At 39.5% G+C, this 19,375-nt stretch overlaps 2 protein-coding genes across 4 annotated transcripts in view; one reads left to right on the top strand and one right to left on the bottom strand.

Moving 5' to 3' along the window:
* Window positions 1–19,375, bottom strand: part of mtor (mechanistic target of rapamycin kinase) — a 75,241-nt gene that overhangs the window by 42,665 nt on the left and 13,201 nt on the right. For all 3 annotated transcript variants that reach the window (XM_085261187.1, XM_085261189.1, XM_085261188.1), the window contains 9 exons: window positions 19,217–19,303; window positions 17,423–17,590; window positions 12,775–12,887; window positions 12,277–12,439; window positions 11,789–11,881; window positions 11,311–11,457; window positions 10,714–10,856; window positions 10,217–10,379; window positions 9,141–9,286 (listed from right to left, as the gene is read on the bottom strand). In XM_085261187.1, the coding sequence (XP_085117313.1) occupies window positions 9,141–9,286; window positions 10,217–10,379; window positions 10,714–10,856; window positions 11,311–11,457; window positions 11,789–11,881; window positions 12,277–12,439; window positions 12,775–12,887; window positions 17,423–17,590; window positions 19,217–19,303 (1,223 nt within the window). The remainder of the gene's footprint in view (window positions 1–9,140; window positions 9,287–10,216; window positions 10,380–10,713; window positions 10,857–11,310; window positions 11,458–11,788; window positions 11,882–12,276; window positions 12,440–12,774; window positions 12,888–17,422; window positions 17,591–19,216; window positions 19,304–19,375) is intronic.
* On the top strand, window positions 1,986–5,256 carry angptl7 (angiopoietin-like 7). Its single transcript, XM_085261198.1, has 5 exons — window positions 1,986–2,560; window positions 3,553–3,653; window positions 3,784–3,978; window positions 4,198–4,393; window positions 4,492–5,256. The coding sequence occupies exons 1-5, from the start codon at window positions 2,200–2,202 to the stop codon at window positions 4,665–4,667; spliced, it is 1,029 nt and encodes a 342-aa protein (XP_085117324.1). The 5' UTR covers window positions 1,986–2,199; the 3' UTR covers window positions 4,668–5,256.

Raw genomic sequence — 19,375 nt, 5'->3', positions numbered from 1 at the left:
CTCAGAAATGTCTCAGTTATTACAGCTCCTTCTATTTCAGCATAAAACACTTAATTTCTTTTGCCTGGTAATTATCATACATAACTATCACAGAAGGCATGCCTCATATACTATCTTAATGCCCATGAGCACGATCTGGCACCTCAAGAAACCCCACAAATACCCTTGAGGCTGCTTCCCAACACCTGTGTGTCCTGTAGGTTGGCAGGGATGGCAGCACATCAGGGAAGAGAGAGAAATTCCACAGAAACGGGACATAAAAGCGCCTCCCTGAGAGGCATTATTTTCAGCCCCATCCAGTGACTGGAATGTTAGAAATTTTAAAAGACAAACCAGAAGCAGGAGTTTTGCAAACACTGTTATTAAGTCAGGCAAACACACCTCATTCAGCAGCAGGCTGTATCTAGTGGTTCAACCCGCAAAGCACGGGTAAGACTCGCCGGGTAAAGAGTTTGTACCCTCCACAAATGCACTGAAAATCCAACTCCCAACTGTAATGCTCATGTTAAGGTGTGCAATACTGTGACATCATCACAACCCAAAACTCGTTATACTCACGCATGATGCATTCAACTTGTTGTCTTCAACAACAGGTATCAAAGAAAAAAATCAAAAGGAAAAAATAAATAAATCCCTCTTTCCTGAAGAACTGATAGCGACAAGCATAAACTGTAATCCTCCACTCATCCCTGGCAAGTCGCAACACTGCCTCTCCCTAAGCCCTGTTCTGCCAGAGGTTTCTTCCTGTTAAAAGGAGGTTTTTCCCTCCCACTGTTGCCAAGTGCTTATTCTTAGAGGCTCATCTTATTGTCTGGGTTTTCTCTCTATTATTGTAAAGATAAAGCATCTTAAGGCGACCATCGTAGTGATTTGGCGCTACATAAATAAAATTTAATTCAACTAAATTAATCCCTTAGGTAATTAACCCACATGCTACACAGTATGCATCTACTTGACACCAGACTTTAACTGAGCTGAAATATGCTTTTAATTATTGTTTCTAATTTAATAAAGAAACCTAATCCAGACTGCATGTTTGACTGATTGTAATGTTTCCTGTACTTTCTAATGCTTGATGAGTTTCCATATCTACAAGTTGAAAACATACCTAAAGGCATGGAATTGATTAGTGAAGTGAAAACACAAGCACGCTGCCCCTTCTGCTGATGATAAAAGCCATAACAGTATGACTTCATCTTTTTGTTCTGTTGTTCTTTGGTGGGTACACCATCTAAACTTATTTAAGAAATACGCTGCATATGTGATGGCAAAATGTTAAGCATTTACACATGTAGACAAAATACTCCCACTATTCCACCTGCCTTATCCTAAACATTTCTTCCAGCTTTTACTACAAACTGTAGTTGATCAGATTTTATCCTGAAGGTTTTCCCCTGTATCAACACGCCTTTGAAATCTGACACTGAAACCCGCTTGGCATTAACATCTGCCATGTGCCAAAAAGGGTAGCACGAACAGAACACTTAACCTACAACTAAGAATGCTTAGTGACTTCAACCCTCAAGGATATCGTAAAAACTGTCATTAACATAAAGTGTTTTAAATGTGGGGAAGAAATTACCTACAGATGTACTAACGTTTAAAACAAGTATTCAAATGTTTTAATCTCATTAGTGTATATAGCTGAATAAATTAAAATCAAATGTAGTTAAATCTTTTAAACAGTCTGCATTTCCAGTTAAGCGCCGCAGGTTCAGACAGTAGCGTTGTTTGTTTGCCCAGGTCCTTATGTGGTTCTTCCAGGCAAAGGGAATAAAAAAATGACTTCCCAGAAACATTTAACACCTGACAAAGCACGTGTGGCAAAGCTTCCCCAGTATGAGTGAAAGTAAGATGAGGGGTGAAGTAGAAGGGTGCAGGGGGGAGGAGGAACGTGAAAGGTCCTCCACCCTGAAGGTTGGAGAGGGTCAGTGAAAGGGGGGAGAGGGGGAGGACCCATACAATATTTAAGATGCTCAAGCAGAGGAGGGCTTCACTGAGGTAATACGACAGCCTGAGTGAGCAAGTGGTCAAAGGAGAGCTCCAACTCAACTGGACAAAACTTCAGATAGCTGCAGTGAGCTTGCATCTTTTTCGTATTCCAAGAGAGAACCATTTACAGAGAGAGATTCTTTTTTAGCGGCAACCAATCAAAACACCCAGAGGCTGCGAGAAGATCCAGAACTTTGACTTTTAAAAATGGCAAAAATCTATTTGAGCATAGTTGTTTTAGAGGTTGCACTGCTCTTGCTTGCAGAGACATGGGCTCAAAATCTCAGGAAGAGACAGGCGCTTCCAAAGCCTTCCAAGGGTCAGTGCTGCGACGAGGTACGCTCTCTCAAAGTTCAAGTGGCCAATCTCACCAGCCTCTTTGAGGAGCTGAGTCGCAAGCAGGAGACAGACATGAAGAAACTTGTGAAGCAAATACAAGATCTGGACCAGCAGAGCCGACAGCAAGACGTCCGAGTCACAGAGGCAGAGAGCAAGTACTCTGAGATCAACAACCGTGTGGAGATCATGCAGCTGCAAACCGCACAGTCTGCTCCTAAGACTTCATCGGGTGAGTATTAACACTCCATCATCTGGAGAGTTTGACCATACTGTCTCTATACCCTAAAACAGATGCTATGAAAACGCTCATTCTTGCTCTTATTTCTTGTTTCAAATACCAAATTTTAAACAGACACCTTTCACCTCTCAACATTTCCAGACAGTATAAGTTTGGTTTTGAATAGTATCATTTTAATATATCATAAAAGCTTCTTTTAATTGGGAAGGGTGCTCATATTTAAAAGTAGACAAAACAAAGTCACTTCACTATAAACTATTCTGCACACATTATCATCATGTATTTATTTTTGCTGCAAAACACTATAATCAGCCTTTCAGGATCTGAGACACCTGCTGTGAATTAGTCATGAGGGAAATTACAGTGCCGCACTTCTCTGAGCTGCCCCACAGTACTAAAAACCAATCATTTAGAGCTGCACAATCCCATCTGCAGGGTTGTCAGTAATGAGCTCCATCAAAGCCACATCATATCCACCGTTCAATTCGACTTCAACACACCACTAATCAGCACTGGCTGCCGCGGAGCGGTTAACCAGGCATTACGTCGTTTATTATTTCACGTTTTACTGTGTGGTCTAAAGGGACCGCATTCATGTCATTGGCAGAGAGAACACACAGACCTTTGTAAAGTAAACAAGAGAACAGAACAGGAAGGGCTGCAGTGATTAGAAGTGGAAGGTTTCCATATCTTTAAGTTTTGGCTTCTTTGCTCCACCGTAATCTTAAAGGCATCACTATACTGGGACAGGAGTAAAAGGTGCAGCTATGAAAAACTCTCAGCATGCTGTGCATGTCTCATTCTTCTTTGATCTATTTTTCTTTTGGGGCGTGGGGCGAAAAAGAAAAGTCTCTTTTTTTCTCTGTCCAATTCCTCAGATACCCTGAAAACTGTAATTTATAGGTATCACATGTTTTAAAAACTATGAAAGCTCATGGATCTGCATATGGTTTTAGCATAACTTGGGATATTCCTTTTTCCAGAAGCCATATATGACTGTGCATCACTCTACAGCAAGAACTACAAGATCTCTGGCGAGTACAAGCTGCCTAAAGATGAGTTTCTGGGAACACCTGAATTCACCGTAAGTTTCAGCACTCTTGCATGTGGGTTGTTTTTTCTTTCTTTTTTTTTTGGGAGGGGGGGTGGGTTATCAGAGGCTTTTTTCAGCTTTTTGAAAAGCCAGCTAAATTACAGGCTTTGTTTTTTCCCAGCTCTTCTGTGATATGGAGACAAATGGAGGTGGCTGGACTGTGATTCAGAGGCGAAGTGTTGGCCTCACATCCTTTAACCGTGACTGGAAGCAGTACAAACAAGGATTTGGATCCATCCGTGGAGACTTCTGGCTGGGCAATGACAACATCTTCCGCCTAACAAGGCAGCCAAGTACACTTAGGATTGATATGGAGGTAAGTGTTGGGACCATCACGCAGGAGAGCAAGAATACATAAACCATGTAAAAGCCACTTCATGGCTAAAAGCAAGAGGGCATAAAAATCACTTTACACCATACTTGAACTAGCAATAAATCAAACTAATTCGAAAAGACATTAGACAGACCACAAAAGCAAATATTCTGTTTCTGTCACTGTCATTCTCTAAATCGTGTTATATGTTTTCCAATGCAGGACTGGGAAGGAGAAAAACGCTATGCCGAGTATGGCTTTTTCACAGTCAGTAATGAGCTCAACAGCTACAAGCTCTTCCTTGCCAACTACAGTGGAAATGCTGGAGACTCTCTGCGGTACCACAACAACACCAACTTCAGCACCATGAACAAAGACAATGACAAATGTTTGGATGACTGTGCAGCCCGACGCAAAGGTAAGACATATGAGAAAATCTTACAAAACCAATCCAGTCGTCTACAGCAGATAAGAAAGGCTGTTATGTGCTGCCATTAATCCAATTCTTACTTCCAGGTGGGTACTGGTACAACTGCTGCACTGACTCAAATTTGAACGGTGTTTATTATCGCTACGGTAACCACATAAAGAACCAAGATAAGAACCAAGATGGGATCACTTGGTACGGCTGGCATGGACCCACCTACTCCCTCAAGAAGGTGGAGATGAAGGTCCGACCAGTTAATTTTTAGTCATAAGTGTTTCGGCTGTTTTTTCTGGATCAAGATCATACGCATGAATAAAGAGAGTTCTCAATAATACCCGTTTAATTGTTCTACCAAACTGTGGCTTTTCCTGGACTGCGAACAAAGTGATAAGGTTGTTTGTAATGGTTTGGCTCGATTTCAGTCAGATGAATGTGTAATGTTTTTCTCATGTTTTGATTGTAAATTGTAGTTAATTGTGTGTATTTATCAGATATAAGATATTTTATTTTTTAAAAGCTTTCCTAGATGCCTTTTCAACACTCCCCCCTGTGGGTAACTGGAATTTTATTCTTTCAGTCATTTGTCTTGAATGCACTTGGGATGTATTTTCAGTTATAACAAGCAAGGACCATTGGAAACTTCTAATTCATCTATAAATCTTTAAAGACTGCCAGACTACCATTTGTTTGTGAGCTGTTGTGAGGGATTGGTCCTATCAATGATGCTCCATTTCTTTTTCTTCATTCACTTCAAACAATAAACCTTCATGATGAAAATGTGTGATTTGTAAAATGTGTACAGTTCTGTAATTATGTTCTTTTATGTGGTAGAAAATAAAAAATATTTTTTAAACATAGAATTCCATGTCAGCCTATTCATTCCTTCACTCAGCAAACAGCATAGGTATTCTGACAAACTCGAAGAAGTCGAGTCGAGTCAAGGTCTTATGTCCACTCGTGTTCAATAATGGCTACATATTTGCCTTGAGCCACCGACCTCTGACTTCTGACATCCCAGCTAGAGGTCCCATGCCACCTAACCCAAACAGATGAAAGAAGACTACACAACTACACACCCACACTCCATTTAGTTAAATGCCTTTAGCTTTCTTACCATGACAACAATAACATCATTTGGTTAGGATAACAAAGATTTTTTTGGATTATACCGACTGAGAGCTAGCACGGCCTACACAGGCTCAGTCTTGTGATTACTCAGAATCATAACAATAGCATGACAGATTCCTTTAACAAGGTGAAATATTCGTCAGGGTAAACATCTAATTAAACCTGGACATTTATCTTTTCCCTTCAAATGAAATGGCCATACTAGAATAAAGGTCGCTTAAAACAAACAAGGTCTATCTATTTTAAGGGTTAGAATGTGTTTAAGCATGTGGCTCCACCACAAAAGATAACCTTAAACAGTGGTGAACTATACCACAATAAGAGGCCAGTTACTATTGACATAAACATTGTTGCTCTAGGAGGAATTCTAATGTTTAGCACGTTCTATTTAAGAAAGTCGCTTCAATAAATAGATTTTTTTCCTATTTTCCTAGGGGATTTAAACTTCAGTGACAGGTCTGCCAAAAGTGTTGTTTAATATTTAATGAAGACAGCTCGTTCAGCAAGATTTCACTCGATTTTTTCTATTTATTTTTTACCTGAAATGCAGATTTTATGTTAAGGTAGAACTACAGGCATTTCATTGTGTACTTCTCAATTGAAATATAGGGATTGTGCAATAAATACTACCTTTGGAAAAGCTGTGTTTTCATCTTTTGAATGTGATGGCAGTAAAATGTCTGAAAAGTTGGGGCACAGCTATGTTTACCACTGTGTAAAATCCCTCTTCTTTTAACCAGTCAAGTTTCTGGACTCTTAGGCGAGACATGTAGTCTCACTCATGTCTCACTTATAAATATCATGATGCTCCAAACTGTTTTTAATTGGTGAAAAGGTGTGGACTGCAGTCAGGCCAGTTCAGCACTTGGACTCTTCAACTATGAAGCCATACTATTGTAGGATCTCCTGTATGTGGTTTAGCACTGTCTTGCTGAAATATATAAGGTCTTTCCTGAAAAATCTGTTGTCTGGATGGGAGCATATGTTGCTCTAAATCCTGTATGCACCTCTCAGTGTTGATTTGCCTTTCCAAATGTGCAAGTTGCCAGTTTCCTAAACATTATTGCGCTCCCATATCATCAGAGATGCAGGCTTTTGAATTCTAAATGAGCTTTGACCCAGAGAAGACATAGTTTCTGGATCATGTTCACATATTGTTTCTTTTCTTCATTATTGCAGCTTTAACCTGCATTTGTGGATGAGGTGGACTGTGATCACAGAGAATGATTTCTGGGCCTGAGCCCATACAGTGATTTCCATCACAGAATATTGATTTTCAGTTTTGTCCCTTGTGCACAGTTTTCTCCATGTTCTCTGGATCATTTCTACTGGAAATGATGAGATTGGTCTTTATAATTTCACCTCAAGGAAGACAAATCTCAAATTGTTCTATAATTCATAGAAACTGTTTGTTTTTTGCAGATTGTTAAACCTCTGCCCATCTTTAATTCTGAGGAACTTTGCCTCTCCAAGATTCATGCCACTGACCTGTTACCAATTAAACTCATTAGCTGCAAAATATTCCCCCACCTCTTTTGCTCTAGTAACTCTTACTTTTCCAGCCTGTTGTCGCTCCCATCACAACTTTGAGACATGTTTATCAAATTAAAAACAAGCTAAGATTTTTAATCAAACAGTAAAATGTCTCAAAAGATTTGATATGTTTTCTATGTTCCATTACAAATAAAATAAGGGTTTGTGAGATTTGCAACTCACAGCATTCTGTTTTCGTGAGACTTTACATAGCATCCCGACATTCTGGAATTGGAGTTGTGCATTATACTCGATACTTTTATTACTATTGCCTTGGTTGGACCATAACCCAAGAGGGTGAAAGCGCAGGGAGAGACAACACAGGTAGATTAAAAGTTACCAACCTGAGATGATGATGACATCTCTTTATCCTAATCCAAGTCCATCAAAACTTCCCAGTGGAAGAAAAAAAAAAAAAAAAAAAAACTAGACCATCTTGCAGGGGGATCAAATGCATTATCCCTGTCAATATACCTGACTCAGGGATATAATGCAGTACCATCTACAATATGACAATTATTTAAGAATTACTTCATTGTTACATGAGTACTTATTGCTCAAGAGTCACCCCAAATGTATTTGTAAACTCTAACTATTATGCTGACACAATCTGTCTGCAGAAATCCGGACAGACAAACATACCGTATAAACACCTGTCAAAGTACTCTAAACCAGTGTCATGGTTGTGCCCCCTATAAGACACACGATACGCACGCAGACTCACAAGGTAAAAACAAACCCAGCTAAGCTAAGCTACTGCAGCTGGTATTAACAAACAAAAGCCACACTGGCTGGGTATCATAAGATGATATTTTACCTAACATCGTGCAGTCTTTTGTGCATCTCAACAACATGCTACGTTTTATTCAAGACTCAATTTCCAAGCATTTCCATGGTACCCATAACACTAAGGCTACAGAAAAATTACCAACACATGGTTTAGATGCAACAATGCCTGGCCCCTACTGTTACAACTATGACAGATCAACCAAATGTATATGTATTAGCACTTATCTCCAAGATACACAGCTTTCTTTTACCCCATTCTACCAAATAATGACAAATTCAATATTTTTTAATACATAATATTAACAAATCCGAAACAAAGACTATCACATGATTCACATATATTAACACTGCATGATAGACTTCTACAAATAAATGCAAATTGCTAAATTAGCAGCATTCCTCTCTTGTTAGGAATAAAGGGGAAAATGTGACAAGTTTCCTGGCTATATTCGATACTTCTGTGCCTACTAAGAACATAGTCAAACCACAAATTAATTCTGTGGATTTTCTAAAAATCCCTCACACATCATTTGTAGCGGTCACAGATGTATTACCATAAACTAACTATTTTAACTGAATATCCATATGAAAGAATGAAATGATCAGTTCCAATGTCACTTACAAACACAATGACTCAGGCACCGAAACGGCTATGACAAAACTCCTTGTCATCAAAAAGTATGCATCAGATATGAAACATATTTTTCCCCTAATACAGCCGCGACTCAGTAAAAAGAGGTTTTCGCAGTGCTTTCAGCACACTAGCGTCTAGATCTTTTATGGGAAATCCTGGAGAGGTGAGAACCAGATGGGGATATTGAAAACACCAGAGTGCCGGCTTCCATCATTCATCATGATCAAGGCTTCTGAGAAATTGAAAACAGGCCCCAGAGAAACACAAGTCCAGACACTCACAGATGAAAAGGAGGCAAGCTTCCAATTAGATGCCTGCAAAACAGATTTTTCCATGCAATGCCAAAGGCGTAGAAATAAAGAAAGATGAGAAAAGGGGATGGAAAAGTTGACAGAAGATATCAAAGGCTTGTGGGAGAGGAGGATATGCTTAATATATTTTTTCTTTATTTATTAGATTGAAAAACTGACTCCTCGAGGGTGGTGTAATGTTTGTTCTAAGCGATAACCTACTGGGCTGAGGACCTGTTAAATTACACAAACAAAAAAGTTAAGTGGACCATGACATGCTTTTTTAATTACCCTATTCAGGTAAGCTGTGGCTGTTATTCATAAAAATAACACATTCATTTCTGAGCTTTTTCACACCTCCTACCTGATAAGAGACTCCAGGATAAGGGGGGTTGGTCCCTTCTGAAACTCCAGCTCTTTGTAATGCAGTGCCTTGGCATAGGCACGGCATTTGGCAGCTCTCTCACCGAGCAGCACAATGCCGTTATCGTCTCTGAGGGGCAGAGGGCCCTGGAAAAGGAAATTGTACATAATAAATAACTCTAAATGACAATCATTCCACTGGCGCTGCTTATCTAACTATGAAGAATACATCATTCTTCGACGGTGGGCTCGTTGCCGAGGAGCATATTGAAACTGAAATCACAGCCCAACCACAACATTCACAGTCCTTAATGTAACAGCATCATTATTATTATGCCAAGTTTAAAGTTCCTATTTTATCAAAAGGTTAACACATTTCCGTGTTTCTGGAGTTAATCTTTTTCTTACTGTTATATAATGCTGCATGCGACTGTGCAAATAAGTAGATGAACAAATAACAGCATAATAACAGATGTCTCCACATCTATATCTGCTGCAGTGCTTATCTTTTCTGGAAGAGACATAAACTGATAAAAAGCGAATTAAATTTTGTGATGTTGATGGCAGAAATAATTAAGTTAACCAAATAAAATATCTGTATTATTTTAACAATGAAAATTAAGTTCTAAAATGCTGTGAGAAGAATATTATCTCAACATCATAAACACATGTGCAGTGGGACTGCAAAAGCATTTATTTTTCACACTTTGTGTTGTGGATTAATTTAAAACAGATGAATTTCCATTTACCAGTATACTTCTCAATTTAGACCGATATACACTGACGCTATAAACATTTAAAATCAAATTAAGAATACAACTAATTATTTGAGCAAGAGTTAAAAACATTAAACCTACTTTGATTTTTGAGAGACATTTTTATTACTATCTTTAACGAAGCAAAACCTGATTGATGAAGAAAAAAATACTCTGGCTAATATAAAAACTTTGAGGATTAGAATTTAGTTTTGAAAATGCTGTTTGAGAGTCCGTTCACATCTGCAGGGACACTAAAAACATGTATGTCTAAACAATAGCACAGCTATTAGTTTAATTAGGTTATCAGGTCACTGCTAACCTTATCGCTGTGCTCCATGAACTCTGCCAAGTTGAGCAAAGTCTGTGTGACCTCAGCAATGTCTTGAGATGTGAGTGCCAACTCAATGCTGCGGATCAGCTCATCCTGCTGGTCCTCACTCAGCTCAGACCAACATGAGAGGAAAGCTGCATTGAACAAGTCTCTGGGGTCAACAAAAACAACATATTGCCATTAAAACAACATTAAAATATTCAAGTATTTTGCAGTAGCGAGATCATTCTAAAAGTTGTAAAAATGATCACAGAATAAACAGGTATTTGTGATTTTACACAGCTTTTTTTTTTTTTTTTAGCATTTTAGTAACTCTGCTTTTCATACAGCTACATACAGTCACCTTTGACATTGTCAAGTTTGACCAGTTTTGCACTACTGATAACTGAGAATGTTTTGGCAGTAGTGACTGCCCAAAACTCTATGCAAAGACAGAGCTTCAGATTTTATGTACATGCTTCATAAGGAATTATGTTTGCATTTACCTGGCAAGAGGGATGTAGGTCTGAGCCAGTGACCAGCACGAGCGCAGAGCTGGGGAGGATGACTCTTTGAGCAGGACAACACTCAAGCGCCTCAGCCACTCCAGCCAATCATCTTTGGACACCTTCCTGGCAGCTCCCCAAGCCTTTCCAGTGTCAGAAATCATCAATTTCAGAACAAATATGTGGACGCAAAGTTTTCACATGTAATGTGTATGGGATAATCTGACTATAATGTAAACTGTGAGATTTTTTTTATTATTATCTTGATGATGGTAGTGAAGAGCGCTGTGTAATTTATCGGTCCACAGGCCAGTCTGACACCACTCGGTAAACTATCATCAAATCAGCAGGTAATCCTTTGTTTTCTGCAGTCAAATATATGCACTGATTGTGGTGTTCTGCTCATATGACGACGTTGTTCCATTAATTTATCACCAGTTTGTTGACTCATACATCCTGACCACAATTGAACTACGGCTTTCAGCACTGCTTCCTGTACACAAATGAAACACCTGCAACACTGCCACCGATATAAACATTGGACGTGTGCGTGTCTTTAATCATGGGGGGAAAAAAATGCCAACTGTTCCTTCCAACCTTCTGGAGTGCAGTAGTGCTGACGTGGAGCTTCTTCATAGGCCCCGCCTCTACTGGTCCGCTGACCAAAGCGTCACCTTGGTTACCACGAACCTGGCGATGCTGGAAAATTAGAGGGTCTTCTTCCTCCTCTGCCAGAGTATAGCCCTGATAGGCACAAAAACAAACATAAACAAACACATGCAGGCCACACACATGCGGGCCACACACATTCAAACTGTTGAGCTGGGCCCCAAAACACGTTTTATGAAAGTAGAAGTGCATTTCCTTCCTGAGGGACTGTTGATAAACAAGACATGGTAATGACTTGCTTATGGTGTACTGAATATGAAATGTTTATTTATACTTATGTAATTTATTGCCAGACCACCTTGTGCCCTGTGAGGTTATGAAATAAAAGACTGGCAGCTCACAGATAATCTACGAGACATGTGTGAAAAATGTGTAGTAATAATCTGGATTTACTGGCGAGCCATACCTTGACAATCCGACATATGAGTATGTCGTAACGCTGGTGGTTGATCCTGTGCTTTAGCATCACTTTATTCACCATGGGGATGAAGATCTGGTACTGAAAATAAGAGGAGAGAGGAAGGATAAACATAAGGGTGTATGTGTGTCTGGAGACCGCTTTCCCTTCACCATAAAGTAAATAACTGGGTGTCTTGCACTTGTTTCTAACCTTCATGAACCTCAGATCAAAAGCTTCCCCTACACATTAAGGACACGGGGTTTGAGGGATAAGGGAGGGAAAAGCTTGAGAGGACAGGCAGGGGTAAATGTGACCTCATCCGCTCCTGTAAACACCACCCCATGCTGCGTAATGGTCAATGACATCAGCAGTCTGGCAGGAAGTAATAAAACTAGGGGGGGGCAGTGCATGTGAAGCCAACAGTAGGAAGACTGGAAAAGTACAGTTAATAGTATCTACATCTAAAAGACAGCCCGGGGGACAGCTCTGGTTACCTTCTTGCCCAACTGGAATACGAGTGAGGACAGGGTGTCCATGGAAGTGGAACGCAGCTCTGGAGTGGTGTCAAGTGTCCGAACGATCGGGTGGATAATGCGTGAAGCGTAGTCTGTGAAGTCCAGGGACTCTGTCAGTCGGTCCAGTGTCTCCAAGGCAACCCTGAGCCACAGAGGAAAAACAAAGGATGCTCAGCTTTACTGAAATGTTTGTAGGACACAGACTTAGATACACAGCCTGCTCCGATAGCCAAGAAGTCATGTGAAAAATCTGACATCGCTGCCAGATGGATTCTTTAATAAAAAACATACACATAAAAATGTTTAGCTTTGTTCTTTTTTCCTCTCTTTTAACCACAGTGATGGTCTAATTTTAATTTCCCATTTCTGTGGTGACATCAGATTGATGCTAAATACATTTTTATTTGCAAAATTAAGTGAGAATGACTTTTATTATCACACTAGATTCCTCACTAAAGCTACGGGTGTAGCGTTTACTTGCGCGCCTGCAGGGGCACATCAGGGGCATCAAAGAGCTTGACAATGGGAGGCAGCAACAAGTGGAGGTAGTCATCTAGGTTGGCACCAAATAGCTGGATGGCATTGAGTAGCTGAAAAGGAGAGCACACATTCCTTAATTCCACATACTGCAGCACTTAAACATGAGTGGCTTTAATGAGCTTGTAAATGGTTTTCTTCAGGAGCTCTGAAGGGAAAGTCGAATGGCATTTTATTTCAGCAAGGTGCTGGCACACGAGCCAGCCGTCCAGGAAATCTGTGTATAGCTGTTAGCGAATAAGTGAGCATGAATCTGTGCCTTCACAGGATGCAAATCATAAAGTAAAATATGAACATTACATTAGTGGGTTTTGGGGGGGGGTTTAAACATCAATTTTACCTTCCTTAAAATTGATGTTAAGTTTCATGACGTACCTCTGCGTGGGGCTTTTTGTCAATTTTAGATTATTAATCTACATTTCACCAATGACTGTATATCTTCTATTATTAGTGAGTACAGCCATGTTTACTGCATACAAATTCCAACATTAACTAAATGGCATTTTTTGAGAAAGCCTCACAGTGCCTTAAGGTAACAGTAAACATGGTGCTGTGTGGCGCATGTGCACACAGGCTTGGTGGCTACATGGTGGTCTTAAAGGATGACGTCTATTGAAAGCATCAAAAATACCCCAGCCCCCCAATACATACCATGACCGCCTCTGCTTTTCCCCCCCACTCTCCAACCCCATGTCTAAAGTGCACACGGCGAGACAGCAGGAAGTTGAGTTGGAGGTGTACAACTGTGTGCATGTGTGAGCCTAGAAGGGTGGGGGTGGAGCTCAGGGGAGAAGGCTTCTTGAAATGATGGAAGTATGTTTTTCTTCACCTCTTCTGTAGACAAGCGGGAAATCTGATTCCCACTCCCCTCATTTCATGACCCCCATGCTGCGCTAAAGATCAGGCTCCAGACACAGACCTGAGTTACAGACAATCCAGATTGTGGGCTGCTGAATTATACTATACTACAGACTTTGAAACTAAACAGCACCAGAGAAGAGAAGACTAGATGACTGTGCTCCGCACGATTCTGTGTTTGTGGTCTCCCCGTAAATCGTGATTTAGGGTTTGAGGGAAAACCCTGACAACTACTGGCTGCCGCTGCTGAAACAGGAGAGTGTGTTACTTATAGGTCCGTGCTGTCTTTGAACTGCTGTATTACGAGCAAGTGGCTTAGACCTCAAAAGGTCCTGATGGATATTGATGGAAGCCACAAACATAAAACACCACCCCAATAAATCAACTGAAGGTTGAGCTCCTGTACTTTCAGTATGAGTGTAAAGTGATGTGAGCTTAAATTATTAAACCTAAACTAATGCTAGCAAAATAAAGTCATCTCGTCATTCTGACACAGGCCCTTTTCAGGTCTAGTTAATATAGTTTCTCCACTAGATTTATGACAAGTTTTACTTTGACTCAGTGCAACTCGCAAAGAAATCTATTACAAAACACAGATTCAGGGTCATGCTACACTGAGACATTCATAATGGAGGTTTTTTTGTGGCCATTGCTAATTTTTGACACTAAACTTTCATTATTCTGTCTTACAGGATCCTTATATCTTCATGTTTTCAGATCCATTTTTTTAAGGACACAGCATGTGTTGAGCACAACTTTTAACCAGGTCATCATTATACATTTCTATGGTTTGAGCTGCTGGTAGACGTCAGCCTGAAATCTAAAAGTTAGTGTGTCACTAAAAGAAGAGAAAACTGCAAACAGCCTGTTCAGACTGCTATTACCAAGGTATTATCAATTTCTTGTAACATTACAAGAAATGTAATGGTAAATTACTAGTTAGTGTTTCCTTGAGAGTATGAATGCTTATCAGGGAGTCTATGAAAGAAAGCTTTCTGCACTGCCCTAAAATGGTATTATTAATGAAGATTTTAGGGCTTTGATAATTATGAATATACAATAAGTGAAACAACATAATTATTCTGTCTTAATATTTCTCTCATGTTGTCTTATGCTATAAAATCTGCACAACACTTTCCTTCACTGTGGCACTCTTTTCCTATCTGATAGCAGCATAAATCACCAGAGATGCTGAAATTCATTTGGAGAAAGGTGAAGGGATCCCAAAGCCTGCTGCTGTATTTCTTCCCTGCCCCCAAGTTAAGAGAACCCTCAGCATGTAATTCCACACAGGGTTCAAATCGTGCGTGGGAGGGTGTCAGACACAAAAATGAATAGGGCCAAAGAGGGCCCTTTGTCTGTGACGGTTCTCCCTGCTGGTTTGCGTGGCTGCTCTTTAAAGCACTTGAGGGGAAGTGTGGCTGATGATAATCAGCAGCACTGGCAAAACTTTGGCCCGGTGTGCCAATCCTCCTCCAAAAAAAAGTTTCCTATAGATCAGTTGCTGGCGCGCTATCCTCTAGACATCCATTTTGCTTTTGGTTGGCATTTGGTTTTTATTACTGACGACACCACTCGTGCAATCACGCACTTCTCAAGTTTCTTTCTTCTGAAAGAAAATGTATTATTCGCTTTTGTTTATAACAAAAAACACCAATATTTAGAAAATGTCATTTCTCAAGGAGTCCAAAGGGACAAGAAATACAAATACAATGTCTTTCCAACAAATGCATGATATCTCAAGAGTTTACTTAATTATTCTGTTTACTAATTACATCACAATATCTTGCATAATACCAAACTAATCATGATCAACCAGTTAGTCTTAATAAAGCAGCTGGCTTTAACCACTGATTTTATTCAGTTACAGAGTTTAACTTTAAATCTTTTGACTTACTTCAGTTAAACTAAGCATGATCATACTTTTTTAAATTAAAAAAATCTTTCCAGCACCCTTTTTGCTTTATTATAACTGAGATTTATTAGGGTACTTTCCTGTTCTACATAAAAAGCTCACAAAGTTTAAAGGGAGTACGTGAGACTTTTCAGAATCTTCTGAGCTTCTTAAGCAGACGAGAAAATGGCAGACATTAAGGTAGGAGAAATATTCTCCAAATACTGAGTTAGAAACGCAGTGAAGCACTACAAATTAGATTTCCCAGGAGAATGTCTCTGGTTGACATCATCATAGCTTCCAGTTTACACAAAAATGTTATTCCCCCTGTAAGCATCAAAAAGATTCATTGACATTGTAAATAAATATATGCAAATACAGCTACCAGTGTCTGCATTCTGTGAGTTGGCCTTTCAATTTCACTGTAGACTTTCTTTTCTTACATATGTATTTTTGAGTAAACAATCACCAATCAGAATACATACATCCTATTGATCATCTGGGTCACCCACAGTTTACTCTCTATTCGACGGTCAGCAGGTTCGTGAACACATTCCCACATTTACAAACGGAAAAAAATATGTATGACAAAATACTTAATAGTAGGGGTGGGTTTTTATAATCAATTTATCGATTAAAATCGATTCTGGCTTGGATAACGTAAAATCGATTCATTAAAATCCTGAATCGATTTTTTTAATATAAATTTATTTTGCCCGAAATGCCAGAATCTCTGGTGAAATCTCACAAAATTTCAACAACCAAACAGCTAAGACAGTAAATGATAAAGTCTTGCGTGTGTCAGCTTCCTTTTTATAGATACAAAAATATGTAAATGTACTGATCTGAATTATAATATTTCTGACTGTCAAAAGTTCCCAGATTCAAATCGAATTGAATCTAATCGAATTAAATCGAATCGTGGATCGAATCAATTCGGGACCTTGTGAATCGGGATTGAATCGATTCTAGAAATCAGTGATGATACCCAGCCCTACTTAATAGTCTCTTAAACTGTTACAGGTTTTCTAATCACCTGTAGTTTAGAGTGTAGATGAAACTGGGATAGAATACAAAACTGCTTTCATTTAAACAAAAAAAAAGGAAAAAAAAAGGAAAGCGACAGCGACAGCGCTGGAAATAAGCTCTGGACTGCCAGTTAGAGAATGCAGAGCTCCAATGGAGGGATTAACAAGTACACAAACCACCATTTCTCTGATAACGATGCCCAAGGCACCACAGCAGGCATTTTGGTCTGTTTTTATAATTAAGGGTACTCAATTTAATTTTTACTTCACCAACAGCTCTGCACTCTGCAGAGCAAGCATTCATGGCAACATTAACATAAGAAAACAGTACATTCTCTTGCTCCAACTACTAAATCATAATCCCTCGTACCAAAATGTAATCTCAACTACAGCTCTGACATTTTAAACATCTATGAGTCATGGGCAATGCCGCGGCCTATAATTCTGGCACGGTAAGCTGCACGTGATTTCAGACACAAACCTGAAAAATGTTCTCGAAGATGCCAAAGAAAAGCAAAAACAATATATTGGTTTGTGATCCAGAATCTAAACAACTTTTGCAGAATTGGAAAAGTAATTAAAAGCTTTTTGTGAAATAAAAACACTGAAAATCTATCTCCAGCTGACTTTTTTCTCTTCTGTGTTATTAATTCCAGCTGTTGGACACTCCGCTACCCTTCAGTGTATGCACAGTAACTGTAAGCTCATAAAAATATGAGACCCAATGAACTACACAGCTTTAGTCTATTACTGGCAAATCAGATACTGACATCGCATGTCGTCTGCAATCGCACCGCAGTGAGCTCACCTTGATGGTAACACTGCGCCCGGTGCTGTTGTCATGCATGAAGACACGTAGCATGTGTGGAATGAGCTGAGGGAGATAGAGCTTGAACTCTCCACCAAGCGCCACCACAATCTGCTCAATCAGGAGGATGATGGTGTTCTGCATGGGGTTGTTTGGTGTCCAGTATTCCTAAGACACAGATAATGAAATGTTGGTATTCATTACATTAACTTGACACCCATTTTTGCTCATTATTATCAAAGCCAACATAAGTTAAAAGATTGTACATTCTGATAAAGCCCTAATGGAGAGTATATTCAAACACACATTATAGAAATTCAAATTACTCTTAGACAATCAAATGCCAATGCTTTCTAATACTAATAGTATGTAATAACAACATAAATTAAAGAAATACTGTACTACAGTACTAAACATCCACCTAAAAGAAGTTTTGATGCTTTGTAAAATGTAAATAAAAACAAAAACACAAGTCAAATATTTTATAACTCATTTAGATGAACACAGTGCAAAGACCACTGTGTGTTTGATTTGGTTGGCTCTTTTTGCAATTTAATGACAGCAAAATATTACCAAAAAATTGGGACAGGAGGAGCAACAGTGTGAATGAAAAAGGAATTGTATTGCTGTATTGTAATGCTAAAGTTTTTGTGTAGCTATACAGAAGTAGGTCAAAATGTGCTTTATCAATAAGCTGAGTGGGAGACAAATGCCTGGATCAGTGTTCCCTCTGGAAATGCAAAACGTTCACGTGCTAGAGACACAAAGCAGGGGTCACAATACTGGATGGCAAGGAATGGAAACAGTTTCCTGTCAGCTGGGACTTACATCATGCCTCTGCGTGGATTTTGACAGTGTTTTGGAAAATCTAGGTTTGACCACTGTGCACATTAAAAATATTAATAGCTGGAGTAGAAAAGACCTGAAGTCACACAATATATCAATCAGTCAATGGGCTTCAGCTGTGAGATTTGGCAAAGGCGTTTTGTCAGGGACGAGAGGTCTCAAGCAACCCCCAACTTCCTGCTTTCCCTGCTTGTGGCTGCTAACTAGAGAGGAAGTGAGAGTACGTCCTGAATGGCTATTCCAGCCCCCTCATCTGGATGCAAGAGCAGGACTGGAGCAAAAATGAATAGATTCTTTGTTTTACTTGCCATTTATTAACTCATAGGGACTGGAGGCGCAGTGGTCTACTTCTCTCAATTACTTTCCACCAGGTGGAGTTGCGGCCATTGCAAAAGTTTTGGTAACAGTGTTACCAAGATTCCGACGCAAGGACAGTCATATGATATTTTGTGACTCTTTAAATGATTATGTGCTTGACATTGTGTTTGTGCAAGTGCAGGCAGGAGCTATGGCTTTAGCAGTTGTTCCACATCATGGGATAAGTGTGAGCGTCATGAGTCATCGGCAGTTTTTCTCCTAAATATTATTTGAATAACGTGAGTGGAAACGTACATCGGAGCCACATGCAGTGCTACAGTTAGAAGGTGAACAGTGAGTGATAATAAAAGGAAGAGTAAAAAGAACATCTCTAAATATACATAACTTCTTATTTTCTCTGACTCACAGTTTCTTTAATCTTGTTAAGTACCTCACTACACACAGTGCATACTGCTGTGTGACATGGGGCAAGACTTCATGCAGAGGCCTTAAACACATTACTTCTAATGAGGAAAGCAGAAAGCACAACTGAGTGCAATTAAGAGTTCTTAGCTGTCAGCCTAACTCAAAGGAAAATAAAGAAGGGCTGCATAATGAGTGTTTAGAGATTGGGTTGAAACAGTTACTCACTCTGATGAGGGTGAAGATGTCATCCATATAGGGACGGATGTGAATCTTCACAAAGCACACGACCATTCCCATCTGCTGAAAGAGGAACTGGAGGAAGACAGAAGACAGAGTCTAAGATTTGCTTTGTGAACAGCTGACAAAATAAGAGAAATGCCATAA

Source organism: Mchenga conophoros, linkage group LG20 (assembly GCF_057382185.1).
Source record: "Mchenga conophoros isolate Kocher_MC1m ecotype Shallow Benthic linkage group LG20, M_conophoros_male_GT1.1, whole genome shotgun sequence".
NCBI lineage: Eukaryota > Metazoa > Chordata > Actinopteri > Cichliformes > Cichlidae > Mchenga > Mchenga conophoros.
Note: the sequence above shows the minus strand (reverse complement) of the source record. Positions and strands in the feature narration are given on the sequence as shown.

Bases quoted from the DNA above. Each gene is read 5' to 3' on its own strand.
- angptl7 (XM_085261198.1), top strand. From the start codon at position 2,200: ATGGCAAAAATCTATTTGAGCATAGTTGTTTTAGAGGTTGCACTGCTC. The intron at 3,654-3,783 runs GTAAGTTTCAGC...GTTTTTTCCCAG, and splicing joins TGGGAACACCTGAATTCACC to CTCTTCTGTGATATGGAGAC. The intron at 3,979-4,197 runs GTAAGTGTTGGG...TTTCCAATGCAG, and splicing joins CACTTAGGATTGATATGGAG to GACTGGGAAGGAGAAAAACG.